Here is a 20,444-nt window from a genome sequence, read left to right on the forward strand (position 1 = left end):
GTCTCCAGCTGGTGATCAGAACCAGCAGCCAAAGCCTTCAGTCTATGTAGGTTATTGTTCTATGAGCAGCAGCCTGATGAGCTGAGCTGTTATAGAGCAACGAATGAAGGAGAGAATCTGAGCGTTTCAACCAGCAAACACTGAACACATGAAGAAGAAACACACAGCTTCTCTTTAATCACAATTTATTAACACAACAGCCCAACTTTACAGTTAAATTACTGGATCAATAAAGTCCGATGGTCACTAAACTGGGAACTTTAAAACCACAAACAATCAGCAAAAACAGAATAAATCTCAATCAGGATGCTGTGTGTGAGAGGCTATGCTAGCTAAAGCTATGTCATCTAGGGCTTTGCTACCTAGAACTGCCATCAAATGCTATGCTAGCTAATGTTATGCCATAGAAAGCTATGCTAGCTAGTGTTGGGTCTGAGTGTAGTGGATCCAGATTTTCTGACCCCAGCCTCAGTCCACTTCTGGTGAATCCTGTCAAGGCTGCAGTTATTTCTGGTGCTGGTTCTCATTTTCACCACCACTGTTCTTCCTTCCACTTAACTTTCCCTCAATATTCTTGGATGCAGCTCTCTGAACAACAGCTTCTTGACCTTTTTAGGCCTCCATCCTTGTTGTCCAAGAATATCTTTTGGACATCTGTCCAGCCAGCAGTCGCCCCCATGATCGGAGATTTCCAGAGGAAATCTGAGTTTGTTCTGACAGTCAGACTCTGTCAGGATGACCACAGTCTTCTGGCTGAGTTCCTGACATGAAGGAGACAGAAATAATATAAAGATCATTAATTAACAGTCCTGCAGTAAATACTGACTTTGTGAAGGTTTTGGTGTTAAAGTCATTTAGTTCAAACATCTTGATTCAGCTCTTATTTTGTAGGACAGGAAGTGAGATCTTACCTTTGTAAAGCTTTGTGTGCAACAAGCTTCATCAGTTACTGAAATCATCCTCATGTGGTTCACCTGGAAAATAGATTTAAAAATGACTCATCTTCACAATCAGGTTGTTCTTTATGATAATGTTCCCATTTCTGCAGCGTCTCTGATGGAGGATTCAGAACTTGAACTAAATGACTCAAATCAATCTGACAGAGAAAAGACTCAATATTTTCTAGTTGATAGTTCAGGAACTGAATCACCACAAAATGAGAAAATGATCAACTTTCAGAATCTGAGCTGTAATGGATGTTGTAAAACTCTGAATTAGACGGATTGAAATAAAACGTTTACATCTGTCATACTTAGCAATGAGCTGCAGTTAAAATACAACCAGCAAGAAAAACATCATTAATAGATTAATGACCAAAAACTGGAGACATAAAATCTCTGATGATAAATGAAGGTACAGAGCAGTCAGCTGATACAGAGCCTGGAAGGAAACATGGAGAGAAAAACATCCGACTGAGTTTAAGATCCTGAGACACTTTTAGAAAAACTTTGAGTTTCTTTGTTGATCAAATGTTCTGGTTCTGCTGGTTTGGACTCTTTAAACCAGTTTGACTGGATCAGATGTTAGAATCAGTTCATCATGTTTCTTTTACATTCAGGGAAATTAATTTTCTACATTTTATTATTTATTTGTTCATATTTCAGTTTTAACTGCATCCTGTTGGCTTCAGCTCATCTTTTATTCTTTATTCAGATTGTATCGCTGCATTTTGTCAGAGACCAGCTGGACGTCTCTGTTCTCAGCTCTGAAGTCCAAACCGACCCATCTGACAGAACTGGACCTGAGCAACACCAACCTGGAAGGTTCTGGACTGAAGGAGCTCTGTGGTTTTCTACAGACTGAAGGCTGCAAACTGAAAACATTGAGGTTTATAATTATATAATTATTGATATTTCTGTGAACAATTATATAAATCCATCCATCCATTTTTTACACCCTTGTCTCTTAGTGGGGTTAGGAGGGTTGCTGGTGCCTCTCCAGCTAACATTCTGGGCGAGAGGCGGGGTACATCCTGGACAGGTCGCCAGTCCGTCGCAGGACAAACAACCATGCACACACATACTCACACCTAGGGACAATCTGGAGGGGCCAATTAACCTGACAGTCATGTGGACTGTGGGAGGAAACCGAGAAAACCCACGAATGCACAGGGAGAACATGCAAACTCCATGCAGAAAGACCCGGGCGGGAATCGAACCCAGAACCTTCTTGCTGCAAGGCAACAGCTCTACAAACTGTACAGAGTTGGTACAGTTGGTAGAGCTCTGTAGCCCAATTATATATAATTGATCGTAAATCAAAGTTCATATCTTTGGCCAAAGGTCATTCAACCCAATCTAGAAAGGTGAATTCCTGGAATCTAACAGGAACAAATCAATAATCAATGATTGATGCTTCAACACTTTGATCAGAACCTGGAATGATTTTACTGACTAAAATCCTCCAACACAACATGACCCAGTACCAGGTTCTGGTTCTGGTTCTGAAGCCAGCAGGTCTTTATTGAAGCAGCAGCTTATATAAATTAACTTTAGTAAGTCGGTTTTCCACCACAGTTGAATTTCATTTCTCATGGTAAAAGTTATAATAGTCCCACAAAGTCCAGATTCTAATCTAAATGAACCCACTTTATCCTGTAAATAATGACCTCCAAATTTAAAATTAGTTTACTTTAAATTATAGCCACTGTAATGTGAACCAAATAAAGTTAGATCATCTTCCTATGTAGTTGAAACGTGGCACACAATGCAAGTCAGTGAAGTTTAAGGAAACAATTTGTTAACTAGAATTATAATACTTTGTCCCTTTCCCATTCTCGTCATGCTGAAAGGGAAAAACACATTAGCATGATGTGGGACAAACAGAGTGAACCATCTATGAATGCATTTCCAAGAAATGCAAAGAGCTGTACCACAATTCTTGCAATCGTAAAACTTCTGACACCAGGAGATGTTTTTTCTACAATCCTACTGTAAACCAACAAAGGTCAGAATGTCAAGCGAGAAGAATGTGAGACAATCAACCCAGTAAATGTAGTATGTCCTGTGATAAATTAGGTTAGAGAAAAAATAAAAAAGCAGGCATCCCACTCAATACGAGAAACATTTGGAAAAAATAGTGAAATATTACCAACTTGAACTGGCAACCAGTGGCTGCAACTCGGAGGCCAAATCACGCCGAAGGAGGGGTCAGAGGACAGAGGTCACATGCTGAGAGGTGGAAAATCCAGGACCACCAGGCAACCAGACAAACAGGACATCTGCTGAGCTGCAGCTGGACATGCCCAATGGCTATCAGCAGATATCAGTTCTTATCTTGCCCAACGAGAACTGTCCAGAGTAATAGAGTCGTTCCATAGTGTAAAAACACCCGGAACAGGCCAAGCATCCGTAGAGCACAGGGGCTGCAGTGTCCCCTTCTTGAACTGAGCTCAGCTCTAGATGACAGCAGTGTTTGTGGGGGAGAAAACACAGTAAAAGTCACAGAACAAAGGAGGGTTTCCACCCAAACTACTTCATCACCCGTCAGGATGTCTTTGATCCTTGAAGTGCGGCGACCTGCCAAATCCAGCAGTAGCTGCTTCATCAATAACAGTCAGAGAGCTCATCCATCCCGGGTCCTGTAAGCATCAGCGTGACCCAAGTAACAGGAAATAGCAGGTAATCTTCACCGACCTCAGTCACAGTATAGGAGGTGACTTTGCTTCCAATTGACAGTCCGGCATCAGAGGCACAGTGCGTAGTTGCAACACTGTCATCTCACACCTTCCAGCTCAGTTCCCAGCCTCAGAAACCCTCCCTGAGACCAACTTCAACCTCCAAGAGCAGAACTGCCAGAGAAAAATAATACAAGATAAATAAAAAATTCAACAAAAGTCTATGCCAACTTTGCTCACTCCAAAATGTCAAATGAATTTTCACTTCTCTGTGTTCTGTTAAGTTTCCACAGAGCTCTCTGCCATTCCTCTCGCTTCACAACCCAAACTCTGTAAAAAGAAGAAAAATATAATTAAGCAAGACGTTTCACAACCCAAACTGGCAGAAGTAATCAAGTAAGCTCACTTACTGTTTGAATCAATACATATTCTTATCTAGAAGATGTTCACTCTGCCTGTACCAAATATCTGCCACAAATTCAAAATCACTTCTCAACAAAACTTGTTAAAAAACTTAAACAAATGTATTAATTCCAGCTAGAAACTTGTATAAAAACTGTGATTGTAAACGCAGTTGGTAAAATAACTAATGAGTTTTTGTTCAATTAGATTCAAAAGATCCTTGATTCTGTCCCACACTTCAAGACAATCAGTCCTATTTCCCTCAGTTTACATTAAAAATAAAACTATCACCGTTATCCTGACATTTTCAAAACAGCTTCTATTTCATTTAAAGATGTCAGAAGTTGCTCACATGTTATCTGAAATTTACAGCAGTTGTAACCCAAATTTTCCTCAAAAGTAACAATTTACACCCAAGTGTAACTCTATATAAATAAAATATCAGCAGTGATGCAGGAAATGTATCAATAATTTTAAATGAAAATAAACATGGCATAGATGTTGATTAAAGCTGTTCAATTTTAATTTAGTAAGAGTTTCTATATCACAACCACCATATTTTAGTCAAGCAGGAAGGCAATGTAAAGGCTCTTTACATGAAATAAATCCACAATTCACTATTGTGGAATGACAGTCAAAATTATTGATTAACAAATTTATAATTTACCGTATCTATAAATCAACCAGGAATTAGGGTCCATTTCTCCTTCTCCCCCCTGTTGATATAATAAAATTATCATTTTGAAAACAATTTGGAATCTGTGTTACTGTTATAAGATAATTTGCTGAAAACCAAAATATTGTGAGATGTTCCACAAGTTCTCCAAATCTTACGTCTAGTATTCAAAATACACTGAGATGTTCTAAGTTCTGTCAGTAATATCTTTATAATAACCCCCTGTGTTTTTCTTATTTTCAAAAGAAAAACGTAGAGGTGCAAATTTGAAGGACTTCCCCCCAATATGCTAAAATTTCAACAGGTCCAAATAGTGTCTATACAGCAAGGAATAGACACTTGCTGTGTCTATTCCTTGTGCCATATAAAGCAATAATTGGTTCAGTTAGTAAGTTAGTGTGTTAGTAAAAAACAAAAAGAAAACGCCCTCGTTGGATGAGACAGTCTCTTAACCAGTAATTCTGTCTGCTATCAGCCAAGGCTAAATTCTGGTTGCTCCTGTTGTATTGTATTAATCCTCACATTGGTGTAAAATGACCAAATTATAAGAACCTCAATATAACCTTTCGACTTAGATTTGAATCAAAAACTGTCTCCGAGACAAGAACAGGCTAGAACCAACACAATGAATATTAATTCAAGCTGTTGCATAATTTCCAATTTAAATCATATAGCCGATCATATTACATTTACCAATAGTGTACCTTTCTGTTAAACACTCCGTAGTGACCAATTGAAATGAAATGTTGTGGGGATATAATAAGAGAAAAACTTAGAATTGTCATAAAGTGGTGGTTGTTGGTGGTGAGGAGAGACGCCGAGACCCAGGTTAAGGTGATGATGATGTTTAATGATGAAAATAAAGCTCAGTCCAAAAACAGGCAGCACGGCAGAGAGACAGGCACACAGCCAAATACCGGTAGCAACTGAACGACAGGACTTCGTGCGAGCGAACACAAACCAGGACTTAGCAGTACAACTGGCACGAGTAGACAAACGACAATAGACAAACAACACAAGGACCCGACGAGGAACACAGACAACAAGAGGGTATAAATACACACGGGGTAATCAAGGGAATGAGACACACCTGGGGAGCAATCAACGGGGAGGACAGGACAGAGACTCACAGGGAAACAGGACTGAACACAGAAAACTCAAAAATAAACACACAAAAACACGGATCTTGACAGTACCCCCCCCTCAAGGGCGGATACCAGACGCCCACAAAAACAGAAAAGTCCAAAAACACAAAACAACCCAACAGGGTGGGCGGAGGGGCGACGGAAGGGGCCAGAGTCAAGAAACAAAAATTAATCCACACAGGAACTGAAAACACAGGAAAAACAGTCCGGGGGCCGCCCACGGCACAGGAGGCGGAGACGTAGAGGGTCCGGCGGTCTCCTCCGCCGGCGCGGGAAGCCGAGACGTGGAGGCGGGTCCGGTGGTTCCCGCCACCGCAGCAGGAGGCCCTCAGGCCCGTGGGGCCGGCTGGAGGCCCTAGAAGGCCGGCAGAGGGGCCGGCCGGCAGGAGGCTCGGACGGAGCACGCTCTGGAAGCTCGGGGGGCTGCGCTCCGGCAGCAGACTCTGCGGGCTTGGGGAACTCAGGAACTGGCGGCTGCTCGTCAGCAGCGGGCTCGGGGAACTCAGGAACTGGCGGCTGCTCGTCAGCAGCGGGCTCGGGGAACTCAGGAACTGGCGGCTGCTCGTCAGCAGCGGGCTCGCGGAACTCAGGAACTGGCGGCTGCTCGTCAGCAGCGGGCTCTGGAGCCGGCCACGCCACTAGCCGTGCCGCCTGTCGTCCCGGGGCTAGTCTGGCCGCCTGAAACCCCATCACCATGGGAACTATAGCGATTGGAGATGGTCGGACGGGGGTGGCTGGAGGCGGGCAGACGGGGGCGGCTGGAGGCGGGCAGACGGGCTTGGGAGGCAGAGGGTCGCCCGCCATGACGGCCAGAGTAGTCTGGCGCTCCCACTCTGCCTCCAACAGGAGCTTCTCCAGCCCCAGATGCGGCAGTCACGGGACCCAGTACTCCAGCTCGAACACCAACCGGGTGACCAAACCGAGCCGACGACTGGCAGAGTTCGGCTTGGCCATGGCCTCCCCAAACTCCTTTAATGTCGCTTGCAGGGTGGCGACATCTCCATTACCCAACGGGTCCATAATATGGCGATCCTCACCGGTTTGGTCGGGTCCTTCTGTCATGAAGTGTGTGGTTGTTGGTGGTGAGGAGAGACGCCGAGACCCAGGTTAAGGTGATGATGATGTTTAATGATGAAAATAAAGCTCAGTCCAAAAACAGGCAGCACGGCAGAGAGACAGGCACACAGCCAAATACCGGTAGCAACTGAACGACAGGACTTCGTGCGAGCGAACACAAACCAGGACTTAGCAGTACAACTGGCGCGAGTAGACAAACGACACAAGGACCCGACGAGGAACACAGACAACAAGAGGGTTTAAATACACACGGGGTAATCAAGGGAATGAGACACACCTGGGGAGCAATCAACGGGGAGGACAGGACAGAGACTCACAGGGAAACAGGACTGAACACAGAAAACTCAAAAATAAACACACAAAAACACGGATCTTGACAAGAATAGGCCATGATGAAAGATGAAGTCTGCTGAAGACCACAATTTCACAATTTTCATTAATGTTAACGTTGAAGCCATAATCAATTAGGCCAAAATACTAAAACTTCAACAAAGCAGATGTCACCTTGTTTGTTTTCAATTTTACTTGTAATATCTTAAGTAAAAAACCTTCCACCATACAAGCAGATGATTCCACTGTAAACCAGAATGTGATACGGAATAGAATATATGTAAGCATCACTTTAGAATCGTCTGTAAAGTAGTCAAAGTAAATTGATGAAACAAAACATTTACTGTCTCTACATAGTTTAAAATGAGAAAAAATGATCACACAGCTACTCACTAAAGTGACGTCATATTTACACAGCGCTTCCTAAAACCCATCAAAAACTCCTGACCTCCATTCACTCTCAATCACACTCAAGCAGACACTTTCACTCCCTATTGTAAGAAAATGCAGGATGTTGGGGGTTTTCTTGACCCTCAACTAACTCGCAAAAACAAGAACACAATCTTATTCTCAGTATTTTAAGGCATTGTCACATCCGTTGACCTATAATGTAACAAATATACCTCCCAAATCAAGTCTGCAGAGTCCAATAATTGCCACCTTAATCTCCATAAAGTAAGTAAAGTACAGTTAGGTGGTCTGTAGGTGTCAGGGTTTCTGACTCAAGTCAAACTGTCAGCCTTGTCCACACAAAATGTATTGACTGTGGGGGAGATTCTCCTACAAGAAACAAATTTGTCGCGGCCTTCTCGTTTCCAAAAAACAATATTCCAACAAAGGCCGTGGGTGTTAACAGGTGGTTTTTGATTTGAACGCACTTCCAACTTAATTTGTTTGAAAAAATATATTCTTTATTTCTTGTAAAAAACAGCGACAAAATAATTACCAAAAATGTCCTACAACTTAGTCAAAAAATGAAAGTAAACTTAATATGATGTTTCAAGTACAAAAAAGTGAAATGTGAAAGTGGTCAAAAAATCATTTACAAAAACCTCCCATCCACACACCAAACATTTGCCAAACAATCGCTCCACTCAGCACCCGGTCTGTTTTAATTACTCAAATTAATGGGAGGGTCTAACCAATTACCAACATAATCTAATCAATTCAAATATACAAATTAACTACAGATTTTGGATCTAAACTTAAATAAATTATAAACTCCACAAATAGAAAACTAAATTAGTAGAAATTACAAGTTGCAAACATTACATAAATGGCCACCACAAAATTCATTCATTAGTCATCATGTCCTTATTAACTGTTTGGAAAACACTGTCATGTAGACAAACATTTTCCATATACGTGTCGTTTCTTTGTAAATGTGCTGATCAGTGAGGGTGGTCCATCCTGTGGGAGGAAACCTATGAATTGAACTGACTGTAAATGTCACATGATCATAGAAAATAAGCAATGGTATCAGTCCACTGCTCCGGCTTGGAGAGGTCACTGAAACAGTTTCTTGTCCCCTGCTGAGAAAGTAGAAACATTTGTAAATATGTTATTTTGCACATTACATTTCAACGTAAAACACAATTTCCAAAGAAATGTATATCAAAATCCAAGAATCCTAAAAAATCAAAATATAAAACTGGTCTGCAAATGTCAGCGTTAAAAGAACTCCTTCAGAACTCTCAAAATGCAAATGGAATGGTCACTCATTGCCCTGCTCTGGCAAATAGGGACCTGTAAGATCTGTAACTAAAGGGGAAGACAGAAAAAATCTATTTCCCACAAAAACCAGGCGTTCCAACAAGCCATGTACTAACAGAAATACGGCAATATAACATCCAACAAAACCATTTCATAATATTTCATAACATATTGTGATTCACCATCCACTAACACAGTGGTTCCCAAACTTTTTCTTCTGCCCCCCTATGGATTACAAATGGCTGTCTGGTTGAAACACGCGTGTGACTGGGGGGTGGGGGGGGATCGACTTTTTTGGGGTAAAAATGAATGTACGTAGCTGAAAATAGACACCAACATCGGTAGCCTACAAGGTACTTGTTAAGCTTAAGGTTCTGTATTGATATTAGCTAGCCATCTTTTAGCTAACATTAGCTAGCCATCTTTTAGCTAACATTAGCTAGCCATCTTTTAGCTAACATTAGCTAGTCATCTTTTAGCTAACATTAGCTAGTCATCTTTTAGCTAACATTACCTGCATCCAACAGCTTTACTCAACTCAGTCGGTTAGTTTGGAGGGAAAAACTGTGAAAAGTTCTTTGCGTTTTGCTGGTTTGCTGCCGTGATTCTAACACAAACCTACGTAGCTCCGCCCAGCAGCAGCAGGTCTCCTTCACAGGTGTAAACCCAGCGCGAGCGTCGTAGCGCTCATGTTGCGTTTAAAGGCGGCTCGGAAAAACAGGTTACAACATGTTAACAACGGATTAAACAGTTTTAACTGCTGATAAAAGTGACAGAGGACACAAATATGGGAAGTGTGGAAGCCTCTACTGTATCAAATTGACATAGGAATAACAGAGAGTTGGCCATTCTAAGGTAAAAACCCAGCGCATACAGTGTTCATGTTTTGTTTTTTGTTTTTTTCATCCAGACGGCTTCCCGCACCCCCCTGCAATGACACAGCGCCCCCCTAGGGGGTGCACCCCACAGTTTGGGAACCTCTGCACTAACACAACGCAGACACAGACCTGACACACACACACAGGTTTCAGCGACAGGAAACCGCGCTGGCACCGATCACAAACCAACAATGCCGAATAAGCAACTCGCCAGACGCACACAGACAGACAAATAGCAGCACATGGTGGAACATACAATGACGGAAGACCGACAGAGTACACATAAAAACAGATATAAATGGTGGAACCTCGACCCTGTGGAGACAGAAACGAAGTAACCCGCAGCAAAGCACACACACACACGCACACACACACCCACGTGTCGGCACCAACTCACAGCAGAAGGAGACACACAGACACACACACACACACACACACACACACGTGTCGGCACCAACTCACAGCAGAAGGAGACACACAGACACAGAATGAGAGAGAGAGAGAGACCAGGCCGCCTCCCCAAACACAGCAAATAACCACAAACAGCAATCACAGCCAAATTAATCCACAGGAAGCAGAAAGAAGGTTAGAAAAACACAGAAAGTCACAAACAAAGAATACAAAGACAGTTTTCCCTACGGTCGCTAGCGACAAAGATCAGCTCTTTCTACCTCAAGTCAACTTCATCCAATGTTCGGGCACTAGTTGCCACGGGGAGGAGGTTACTCCCAATTTCGACTAAGTCCTGTTAAGCCCGGGAAAAAGGCTTAAGGGATGCACCTTATAATTTAAATGTCCTTTCCGAACCAGTCCTGCCGCGTGAAAGACTGGAAAGAGGCGATACCACCAGGTCCAAATTCACATTACACCCATCCAAACACCTCAGTCCCTTCGGAGAGAATCCAAGTCCAGGTGGATTCACACCTTTTCCTAAACTACGTACCAATACACAACCGAAAGCCTTTCTAAGGGCAGTAAATCCTTCGGGTATGCCAGCCCAGCGCAGAACACAAATTTCGTCAAACTTGTGGGGGGTATGCCTAAACCCAACTGCGGTACGAACAACTCTAATCTCAGATTCTTTTCTGTAATACCAAAAACCACAACAACTACACTTGTATCAGAAACCGCACAACCACTGAGATCAATCCGCCAGAAGCCAAGAAGGCCGTTCTTCTTCTTCTTCTTCTTTAGGTTTTACTAAAGTCCAAAGGGTTGGAGTCCCAGTTGACGGCGTCTCAACTAAAATTCTACAGCTTTTTATTTCTCTTTCTCACTGTTTATGTTTTAATGATGTTTTTTAAATCTCTTTCTCACATGCTGTTTTTATTTTAATTATGTAAAGCACTTTGAAATGCCTTGCTGCTGAAATGTGCTATACAAATAAAATTTGATTGATTGATTGATTGATTCACTTTTGGGGTCTTTTGACCCATCAGTATAAATTTGCAAATAATCATTATATTTATTCTGCATTTGATTATAAAATTCTTGGCAAGTATCTAATGTGTTCCTTTTCCTAATATGTGTTAGTTTTCTGTCTACATTAATATATTTCCAAGTCCATGTAGGTCTCAAAGGCCACAATACAGTTGGACTAAATTCCTTATAATATACATTAAAAATTTCGCTCTATCATCCCCAACCCACCCAAAGCTATCAATTTGTTTCTTTCCTCTTTCCCAACTCTCTCCTAATAATTTCTTAACCGGGTGATCTGCATTATGTCCTTTTAAACTTATCCAATAATTGACCATTAGCTGCTGTCTTCTAATGCATAATGGCATTTCTCCTGACTCTACTTGTAAGGCACATATTGGCGTTGATTTAACTGCCCCTAAGCAAATTCTCATTGCTCTGGCTTGAATAACATCTAACTTTTTAAACCTAGTTTTAGCTGCTGATCTATACACCACACTCCCGTAATCTATTCTTGATCTAATTAGAGACACATATATATTTTTAAGGGAATCAAAACTTGCACCCCATGTCAATCCTGCTAAACACCTCATAATGTTTAAAACCTTTTTACTTTTCTCCATAATATGTTCTATGTGATTTCCCCAAGTTAGTTTATCAAAAGCTACTCCCAAAAACCGAAACCAGTCAACTTTTTCTAACTCTTTCCCATATAAATACAACTTTTTATCAACCCCTATTTTTTATTTGTGAAGATCATTACTTTTGTCTTTTCAATTGAAAATTTAAAGCCCCACTTTACTCCCCACTTACCCACTTTATCTATACCTTCCTGTAGTTTAACTTTTCCATAACCTTTTCCATAACGCTCCATCATCAGCAAAAAGTGACTTAAAAAGTGACTTACCAAAACTTTTACATAATTTCGAAACATGATCTCCTATTTTAACTTGAATATTTCTATCCCGTAAAAAATACCTATCTGATGTAATTTAATCATTAACCCTTCCCTCCATAACATATCATATGCTTTCTCCACATCAAAAACACAGCAACAACAGTTTTCTTATTAATCTGAGCTTTTCTAATATCATCCTCTAAACATAAAATAGGATCCATTGTTCCTCTCCCTCTACGAAAACCACTCTGATAAGGAGCAATTAAATGTTGTGACTCCAAATATTGTGTCAATCTCTCATTCACCATCCTTTCCATCAGTTTACACAGATTAGATGTTAAAGCTATTGGTCTGTAATTTACAGGGTTACTCTGATCTTTCCCAGGTTTCTTGAATGGGATAACAATAGCTTCCTCCCCTCCTTCCAAATCTTATTGAATAAAATTAATAATTTATTTAAAACTTCCTCACTTACATGTCTTAGCATAATATAACACACCTCATCTTTACCTGGAGCACTATTCCTAGTTCTATCCAAAGCTCTTTTCAGCTCTCCAATAGAGAAAGGATAATTCATCAGATCATTATTATTCTCCTTTCTTCTTAAGATTCCATCATTTTCCTTTCTAGTTCTCTCCCTTCCCTCTATTTCATTATCTGATAAATTTTCCCCACTATGAATCCCCACATAAGTGCTTACTAACATATCAGCATTTTCCCTGTCAGTTAAAGCTACTATATCATTTTTTATTTAGTATAGGATAACTGCATTCCCTTCTAGCTCCTCCCATTTTTTGATCATCCCCCAAACATCCCCTAGTTTTGTACTACTGCCAATTGTGTCACAGAAACCTCTCCAGTATTCTCTTTTTGTGCTCCTTATTGTTCTCCTGACTTTTGCTTGTGACTTTTTATATTCAATTAAATGTTGAAAATGATGAGACCTTTTAACCAATTTAAATGCTTTATTTCTTTCTCTAACTGCTTTCCTACACTCTTCATTCCACCATTGAACCAACTTTCTCCTATTTTTCCCTGATGTTTTTGGAATAGCCTCCTCTGCAGCATCTAAAATACCCTGACTAATCACTCGGTTCATACTTTCAATACTCTGATCGTTTTGAACATTTACAATTTTTCTATCACATAAGTTATAAAATTCCTCCCAATTTGCTTTCTCAAATATCCACTTTCCTCCTATCATTTCAGTGCTATGCACCTGGCCCATCCTTATTTTGCTGATTATAATGTAGTGATCACTACAAAATGACTTGTTTTTAACTTGCCAATCACATAGTGGAGCTAAACAGCTAGAAACAAATGTCAAATCTAGTACAGATTCCTTACCTGAATTTATATCAATTCTTGTCTTCTTACCATTATTCAAGCAAACCAAATTATTACTGTCTAGAAATTCATCTAAAATGTTCCCATTATAATCCACTTTTCCACTACCCCATAATGAATGATGTGCATTAAAATCTCCACACCAAATAACATTTCCTTTCATATCTATCTCGTCACGTTTACTTAACTCAAGCTTTTTACAAGGATTCTAAAAATTAAGAACCAACATTACCTTCTCTTCCACCCATATTTCAGTGGCAACATACTCCAAATCTCCTTTCCTTCCAATAATTTTATACGGAATACCTTCCTTAATCAGAGAAAGACACCCTCCCCCATTTCCTTCTTGTCTATCATAGCTAACTGCAATATATCCATTTACTTTGAAATCCAAAAAATGCTTCAGCCAAGTTTCCTGTAATTATATCAGGTTTTTCTTTTAATTCATAAATAAACTGTTTAAAATCTTGCCCATTCCATTGTAAGATTAAAATGATCCTTCTTGACTTGTTGGACTACACATTTCTCCCCTTATGTCCTCCACCGAATATTCTTTAAGTCTAAACTATGGCACGCTGCCTTCACTATAATCTGAACCCTTTCCGGTTTTGATTTCACATCCGATGTTGCATTTATAACTCCTGCAATAAAAGTTACCATTTTCTTTTTTTCCTCTTCAATTTTCTTTTCAAACATTTCCACAATTCTTGAGATTACTTGCTTTTCTCCTGTTAGAGATTTCCCATTTTGTTTCTCTTTTTCAACCACTTTACACGCTTCTGCATATGTCACTTTCTGTGTAACTTTTGTTTTCTGTATCGTTGATTGTCGTTTCATTACTTCGCAACCCCAAAAAGCGACACTATGCTCTCCTCCACAACTACAACACTTTGGTTTAACTCCAACTCCACATTTTCCATATTCATGGTCTCCAGAACAACGGGCACATCTCCTTTTTCCTTTACACATTTTTGCAACATGGCCAAATTCCTGACAGTTGAAGCACCTCACTGGTTTGGGCACATATTCCCTGACACTAAATCTTATCAAACCAAAGAAAACCTCCCTTGGCATTTCCTTTGTTTCAAATTCAAACAACACAGTTTCTGTTTCACTCTTCTCTGTACCCCTTGTCATTCTTCGTGCTCCTTTTACTTCCTTGTTTCTTTCTTTCAGATTCTCAACTAAGTCCTTCATGTTAACACTGTTGTTGCGCAACACCTCCCCCCCTTCTCTCTCTCTACTTCCCTTTCTGAGAGGAGGGAGATGTTGCTCTCCAGCTCTCCGTCTAACGGGTCCGAGAAGCCTCTAACTCCGGCGTATTACTACAGATGAGAATATAGAGGACATTCTGTTTAAGCTGGGTGCGAGAAAGACTAGCCTGGTTTCTGACGACCTCCATCCAGATGTCCCTCCTTTTTCACTCTGTGAATTAGCCAGATTGAGCAGCCTGCAATCAGCTAGTTTCACAGAGCACACCTGTTAACGGTCGCTCTTTCTCTTTATTACAACTTGCACTTGTTACTGAACCAGGTTGGTTTTAGTGACTCAGGCGAGTCCCAAGGTTGTTGTTTTGTTTTGGCTAAAAGCAACCTATAAAACATTTTCCACTTTCTCCTCCCAGAATCAAACTTCATAGCTATTTTACAACCATCAAAGAACTTTAAGGCGACTCATTAACTGAATGTCCACAACATCTTTTAGATTTTTTAATGCTAATTATTTTATTAGTAAGGTAATTTTGCAAGGGTCAGTACAGCTTAAATCAGTAGCAGAAATAATCAAATAAATAAAATCAATAATCTAGCCTATCTTTCCCTAATGCTGACACTGTGAACTAAAAAAGGAAAACTTTGAGAGAGACGGACAGAGTTTGGCATCTTGAACCCCAGAACTGGCCTGATGATGAAAGAGGTGTTGCAGCAGCAGGAGGCTCCCAGTACAGGAAGAGTACTGAGTCAGAGCTGCTGGTCTCGGGCCTCAGGGTGACTTCCTCATGCGCGTAGCGGTCCTCTCCTTCTTGTCTTGCAGCTCTGTAGCTCCTTTCTCTTCGTCTCACGATCTTTCTGGTCTAAGGAGATGTAGACGAGCTGGTCTCATGGAAGGAACACACCAGTTTTTCCTCTTTGTCTTTGTTCTTTGGGGTCTGAACCCAGCTGGTGAGAAAAGTGCAATTTGAAGCCACATGTTGCAGGGCTGATGCTCTCCTATCAGTTCCTCTTTCCCCCTGACCTTTCACCTACCATCTACCTCCAACACATAATCAGTAACCTTTAGTTACAGTTACACACTTTTACCATTTCAAGTTCAATGTTAAAATCACATTTACAACCTTTTAGTTTCTCTGATTTAGCATTCATTCATAATTTTATAACCATTACTTATTAGTTACTCTTATTATAATCATGATGTGAGTTATTATAGACATTTCTGAAAAGAAACCAAGAATAATCCATTATTCCAATTATTTGACACCATAGTTACAGTCACTTCTTTCACCTTTAAGTACTTCCATAAGTTTAAGACTAAGTGTAAATATTCCTATAATCTCTTCCTGTTCCATAACTCTCTTTCTGTCAGACTATGGTTTTTTATGATTAAATAGAAAAAAGTAGAATTAAAGCAAAGTTTGCAGGACACAATAACAACACACACAACCAGATTAATTTTATTACCGTCTGACTCTACTGTTGGGTCTTGATGTCACCTGTGTAATCAGTTTTAAAGATAACTTTATTTATTATTATTAAACTAAAATCTCCAGCATGGGGAGTGGGCTGAGCTCGACTTTTCTCGACAACACTCAATGGCACTCCTGTTATAATTCCTTTGCTTTCATTGTTTCTTTTTTCACCCACTTTAACAACTGCTCTGACTTTGACTTTACACACCCATCCAATCTTTTTTGCCTTTTCAACCTGACTTTCAGAATTACATCCAATCAAAAGATTTCCGTCTCTCAGTATCTTAGCATGTTTAATTTCCCCAACGTGTGTTTTAAGTGCTTTTGTTAGCTTAAGTGGATCAATCTTCTTGACTCCTTCTCCTTCATCAAATCTTATTATAATATTCAGGTTTTGTCTTTTTGGTGCTTCTGTTCCTTTCTCAATTCCTTCATTATCGGATTCTTCAGTGCTTTTCTCATTTCCTTTTTTCCTCTCTTTCAACAGCTCGCTGCTTCTTTCCACCCTTTCTCACCAATTCCCACTCTTTATCTTCATTCCGACCACTCCTTCCTTCCTCATCACTACAATCCATAGTATTACAGTCACTTCTTTCTAAATGCAACGTCATCATGTTCCGATTTAAGTCACATTTATCACCAAAGTTCAGTTCCACAACTTTCTGTCTTCGTCAAATGCCTCTTCCTCCTTTCAGCGGTCCACTCGGCACCTCGGACCAAAGCAAGTCAATAAAGTTCCAGCCCATACATGCGGAAACCCAAAGAACCGACAGAGCCCCCAAATTGTTAAATTAGAGGAATAAAATGTTAAACCTCTTTGCTTGTTATTTTCCTCTAGTGTCCCAAATTCAGGGCTCTGCATGTATAAAATGGAAACCACTCAGAGAACAACCAGTCGCCATTCTACTTCAGACATATCTAGGGTTTTATTCAGACAATTAAATGCATAGAAAAACAGATCAGCATCACACCCAAACCATCAAGAAGTCCAAACCATAAAACAGACATTAATTACCTGAGAAAAGTAGAAAAATGAACAAAATACAAAAATAAGAGACAAAGCAAAGGTGCCTTTGGGAACTGCTCGTGTGGCTGCAGACAAAGCAATTCGATTTGCTTCTGTGAAGTGGAGACTTTTATTAAGAGGTGTATTCCTAATTTTAATATATGCATTGAAGGTGTGTCCTCTTTCTAAACCTCTAAGCAGTTTCAAACTACCTAGATAGGATGGTGTAAATGCTTTTGTCACCTTCTTTGAGACCTATTCAAGAAACAAAGATGAAGAGAGAGAAAGAGCAACGAACTGAATTTATTTCTTCTCTCATCACAGATTTGGTGCCTGTAAGCTCCTAAAGGATGAATGTGAAGTTTTGGCTTCAGCTCTGAAGTCCAATTCAGATCTGAATGAACTGGAAATAAGAGAGATCAACATAGATGGAGGTGGAGACTCTGATATGAAGAACCTGGTTGAGATCCTGGAGACTTCAGTCAGTAAAGTGAAGAAACTGAGGTTTGTTTTCTCTATTTATACAATAAAATCATTTGATACTTTAATCCTTAGATTAATTAATGTTAATATTTTTCTTTTAAAACAACCTGTCTAAATGTCAGAATAAAATCTCAAACCTTTTACTTTACAAATTAACTATATTCTTATTTATAGCTTTGAGATTATTGAACTTTCAGTTTTTAAAATGTTTCTGACTGATGAACAAAATGAGTAAAATAATTCAAATGAAGTTAATTAATGATGGAGATGTTTCAGTTTGGTTGGTAAAGATTCAGATTGTTTTATTTCTGATTCTCATCTTTACATCCAGAATGAAATGTTTTCCTCCAGTCGAGCCACAAACACTGACCAGTTCAAATCATCATTAATGAAACATCTAAGAAGTGACTGATTGTAGAAAAGCAAATCTAGATGAACTGAATGACAGTGAGGTTTGCAGCAGCAGCAGGTTCCTCACTTTGTCCTGAAGCTGTGGTTCTGTTGGGCCGGGTCAGAGAGGAACCGTCCTCTTCAGTCTGACAGCTGTCAGTCGGTTGGAGCCTCGTCTCTGTGATGAAGCTTCATCAGGTCACGTCTCCTTAGGAAATAATGGCCTCCATTGGCTTTCAGCAGCTTTAAGAAGAACCCAAGGCCATTCATGAATAAACTGAGTGGTTCTGATCCGGTTACCAAGTCGGGTCTCCAGCTGGTGATCAGGAACCAGCAGCCAAAGCCTTTAGTCAATGTCTCTGTGAAATTGGATTGAGATTGCAGTTTCTGATTCAGGAAATGGCAAAAGGGCGATTCCACCTAATGTTTCACTGTTTTCAGCATCTTATGAAAACAAAATAACTAAAACTGGATATTACAGCAAAATAATGGAAATATCTGACGAGGAGTTCAGTTCTCATGTGGTCCAGATATAAAAAGAGAATGAAATCACCCTTTACTGAAGTTCCATAAATCACCTCAAGGTTTCCCCAATACCACACTTAGTTTTAAATATTCTGCTATTAGTTGATATTAATCTTGTCCAGGTTCAAATATGTGTTGTAAATGAAAGTGGTGAATAATTAGGTCAAATTGCCCTTTAGCCGTTTAGCCAAGAAGTTGGTTTCTCCCATCAGAAACCAACTTCAGCTTCATCTGAAAAAATCCAGACCACTGAGTTTTTCTCTGAGCTCAACAGGCTGCAGGTTCTTCAGGACATGAGTATTCAGGTCCAGACATCAGAACCAGCTGAAGCACATGAATCTGGACCAGGTGTGTTAGGAGGTTCTGCACATGCTCAGACTGAAGGTTCAGCGTCTGACAGAGAAAGTCGACCAACTCTGGATGAAATGGTTCCTAGAAACAGGGAAGCTTTCTGGGGACTCGACTGCCTGGAGCTGCAGCTCATGCAGGAGTTTTATGTTGGCAGGAAGCAAAACAACATGGAGGTGTGACCAACAGGTGGAGATCTTTCTAAAAGTAACAAGATGCACCTGAACACAGATTTAACAGTGCACAATATTTTATTTAACATTTCTTTTTAAAAACGAGGCTTCAGGCCCACTACTCGGTCCCTGGAACAAAAGGAACCAGGACAGATACGTTCAATTATTCCAAAAGGAATAAAACATGCAATGCAAAAGAAATTAGTAAATCAAACAAAGAAAACCAATTAGTAACTTCAATCACACAAAATAAAAGAAAACAATGGAACAAATTGTTGTCATCCGCTTCCAAATGCCCTTCAACAAGGCCAGAGGAGTAATGCCCCGTGCACACAGCCTGCCCAATCCGCAACAGGTTTAGTTGAGAGCGGCCCAAACAAACAGGAAGACAAGACAAGACAGCAGACCATCCAAAGCGCTGCAGCTCCAAAAACAATCAGGTGCCCAGGGGTGGAAACACAGCCTAACCCGGGAGGAAGCGGGTCAGCAGGTGAGGACCAGATTGAAGCCGCCCGCCACAGCAACCCCCAGCTGCAGCCGGCAACGCCATCAGAGCAACACTGCAGAAACGCACGACAAATGTAGCAGCCAAAAACCAACCATGATCTCAGCCACGGATAGCAAAACTGCCACTTACGATCGCAGACGAGTCGACCAAACCCACAAGCCGACATGTAGCCGCCGACCGTAGCAAGAGTGGGAGAAACAAAGACGCAGCCACCTTGCAGCAGCCTGCCCAAATAGGCATCTGCCCCGCCCACCAATCAACGGTGCGCTTCTAGTTGCACCTGACGGACAGAGCGGGGGAAGGTGGAACACCATCCCACCACAGAAGCAGGTGATGAGTTTCCATTTTAGTGTCAATTCCACTGATGGAGCAAATTACAAGTCAGTCGTCCTCCAAACCACTGAGCTGACCATTTGAGCTGTAATGGATGTTGTAAAACTCTGAATTAGACGGATTGAAATAAAACGTTTACATCTGTCATACTTAGCAATGAGCTGCAGTTAAAATACAACCAGCAAGAAAAACATCATTAATAGATTAATGACCAAAAACTGGAGACTTAAAATCTCTGATGATAAATGAAGGTACAGAGCAGTCAGCTGATACAGAGCCTGGAAGGAAACATGGAGAGAAAAAACATCCGACTGAGTTTAAGATCCTGAGAAACTTTTAGAAAAACTTTGAGTTTCTTTGTTGATCAAATGTTCTGGTTCTGCTGGTTTGGACTCTTTAAACCAGTTTGACTGGATCAGATGTTAGAATCAGTTCATCATGTTTCTTTTACATTCAGGGAAATTAATTTTCTACATTTTATTATTTATTTGTTC

General features: G+C 40.5%; 1 protein-coding gene and 1 long non-coding RNA gene across 2 annotated transcripts in view; one reads left to right on the forward strand and one right to left on the reverse strand.

Annotated features, from left to right (window-relative positions):
- Positions 1-1,652: 1,652 nt before the first annotated feature.
- The window catches only part of LOC106912754 (ribonuclease inhibitor-like), a 61,032-nt gene continuing 42,240 nt past the window's right edge, over positions 1,653-20,444 (forward strand). Inside the window, exons 1-2 of the mRNA XM_088003988.1 lie at positions 1,653-1,827; positions 17,515-17,694. Of these exons, the coding sequence (XP_087860114.1) occupies positions 17,639-17,694 (56 nt within the window). The 5' untranslated portion in view covers positions 1,653-1,827; positions 17,515-17,638. The remainder of the gene's footprint in view (positions 1,828-17,514; positions 17,695-20,444) is intronic.
- Positions 19,169-20,015, reverse strand: LOC148160594 (uncharacterized). Its single transcript, XR_015762357.1, has 2 exons — positions 19,747-20,015; positions 19,169-19,669 (listed from the first exon to the last, which is right to left on the reverse strand). It is a non-coding gene; the product is annotated as an uncharacterized LOC148160594 (long non-coding RNA).

The sequence above is a fragment of the Poecilia mexicana genome, unplaced genomic scaffold (genome assembly GCF_051168715.1).
Source record: "Poecilia mexicana isolate PSO_F unplaced genomic scaffold, ASM5116871v1 scaffold_2, whole genome shotgun sequence".
Taxonomy (NCBI): Eukaryota; Metazoa; Chordata; class Actinopteri; order Cyprinodontiformes; family Poeciliidae; genus Poecilia; species Poecilia mexicana.